A 1800-nucleotide genomic window follows, 5' to 3' on the forward strand; every position below is an offset into this window, starting at 1 on the left:
ATTTTGTGAGCATTGTGTTCTGGGAAAACAACGAAGAGTGAAGTTTGGCACTACAATTCACAATACCAAGGGTATTCTGGATTATGTGCATTCAGATGTGTGGGGACCTGCCAAGACTTCATCAATCAAAGGTAGGCATTATTTTGTCACTTTTGTGGATGATTTTTCCAAGAGAGTTTGGGTGTTTACTATGAAGAACAAAAATGATGTGCTTGGAATTTTCCTTAAGTGGAAAGCTCAAGTTGAAAACCAGACAAGAAGGAAGATTAAGGTTCTCCGAACAGATAATGGAGGAGAATACAAGAGTGATCCGTTCCTAAAGGTATGCCAAGATTGTGGCATAGTTCTACACTTCACTGTTAGAAAAACACCACAGCAGAATGGGGTGTCGGAACGTATGAACAAGACACTTGTGGAGAAAGTTCGTTGTATGTTGTCTAATGCTGAGTTAGACAGAAAGTTTTGGGCTGAGCCTGTGACATACACTCAACATCTTGTCAATCGTTTGCCATCATCTGCTATAGATGACAAAACCCCGTTAGAGGTATGGTCTGGAAAACCTGCAACTGATTATGATTCTTTGCATGTTTTTGGTTCTATTGCATATTATCATGTGATTGAATCAAAGTTGGATCCACGAGCAAATAAGACTTTTTTCATGGGCTTTAGTCCTGGAGTGAAGGGATACCGTTTGTGGTGTCTAGAGGCAAAGAAAACGATTATCAACAGGGATGTTACCTTTGATGAATCTATCATGTTAAAGAAGGTAAATCCAAAAGGAGATGATAATACTCCGCAACAGGTGGAGTATGCCTCGAAGTAGGTGGAGTTTGGGAAGACATGGTGATCCCAACACGAAATACCACAAGTGACTCTCTTATGGCAGAAGAAGAGTCAGATGAGGAAGAGGTTCCTACCCAAGAATCTCAACAACAATCAGCGCCAATTGTAGTTAGAAGACATAGACGAGATATTCAGAAGCCTGCTCGTTTCATGGATATGGTTGCCTATGCACTTCCAGTTGTTGATGACATTCCATCCACTTACCCAGAAGCCATTATGAGTTCAGAGAGTGGTAATTGGGCAGGTGCGATGGAAGAGGAGATGCAGTCTTTGAAGAAGAACAAGACGTAGAAGCTGACACAATTACCAAAAGGTAAGAAGGCAATTGGGTGCAAATGGGTACTTGCAAAGAAAGAAGGATTTCCTAATAAAGAAGATGTTCGCTACAAGGCAAGGTTGGTTGCTAAAGGCTTTGCTCAGAGGGAGGGAATTGATTATAATGAGGTATTTTCTCCAGTTGTTAAACATTCCTCCATTCGAATTTTTTTGGCCTTGGTAGCACAGTTGAATTTGGAGCTAGCTCAACTTGATGTAAAGACCGCGTTCCTACACGGTGATTTGAAGGAGGAGATCTATATGACTCAACCAGAAGGATACAAGGTTGTTGGTAAAGAAGATTGGGTTTGTAAACTTAGCAAATCGTTGTACGGACTGAAACAATCTCTAAGACAATGGTACAAACGATTTGATACGTTCATGAAGGATCAAAAGTACAAGAGAAGCAAATACGATCACTGTGTGTATTTGCGCAGACTTCAAGATGGTTCCTACATTTACTTACTCTTATATGGTAATGATATGCTGGTTGCAACAAAGAGCCAAGTTGAGATTGACAGCTTAAAGACTCAGTTGAGTAAAGAGTTTGAGATGAAGGATTTGGGGGAAGCCAAGAAGATTCTCGGCATGGAGATAAATAGGGACAGAGAGAGTGAAACTTTGGCTGTCACAGAAGCAGTA

The 1800-nt window shown here is 40.8% G+C and overlaps 1 protein-coding gene across 1 annotated transcript; it reads left to right on the forward strand.

The window, feature by feature from the left end:
* Positions 1–397: 397 nt before the first annotated feature.
* Positions 398–823, forward strand: LOC137838998 (uncharacterized mitochondrial protein AtMg00710-like). The gene has a single exon (XM_068648128.1). It carries the CDS (start codon positions 398–400, stop codon positions 821–823), a length of 426 nt encoding a protein of 141 aa, XP_068504229.1.
* Positions 824–1800: the final 977 nt, after the last annotated feature.

This window comes from Phaseolus vulgaris, chromosome 3 (genome assembly GCF_000499845.2).
Source record: "Phaseolus vulgaris cultivar G19833 chromosome 3, P. vulgaris v2.0, whole genome shotgun sequence".
NCBI classification, from domain to species: domain Eukaryota; kingdom Viridiplantae; phylum Streptophyta; class Magnoliopsida; order Fabales; family Fabaceae; genus Phaseolus; species Phaseolus vulgaris.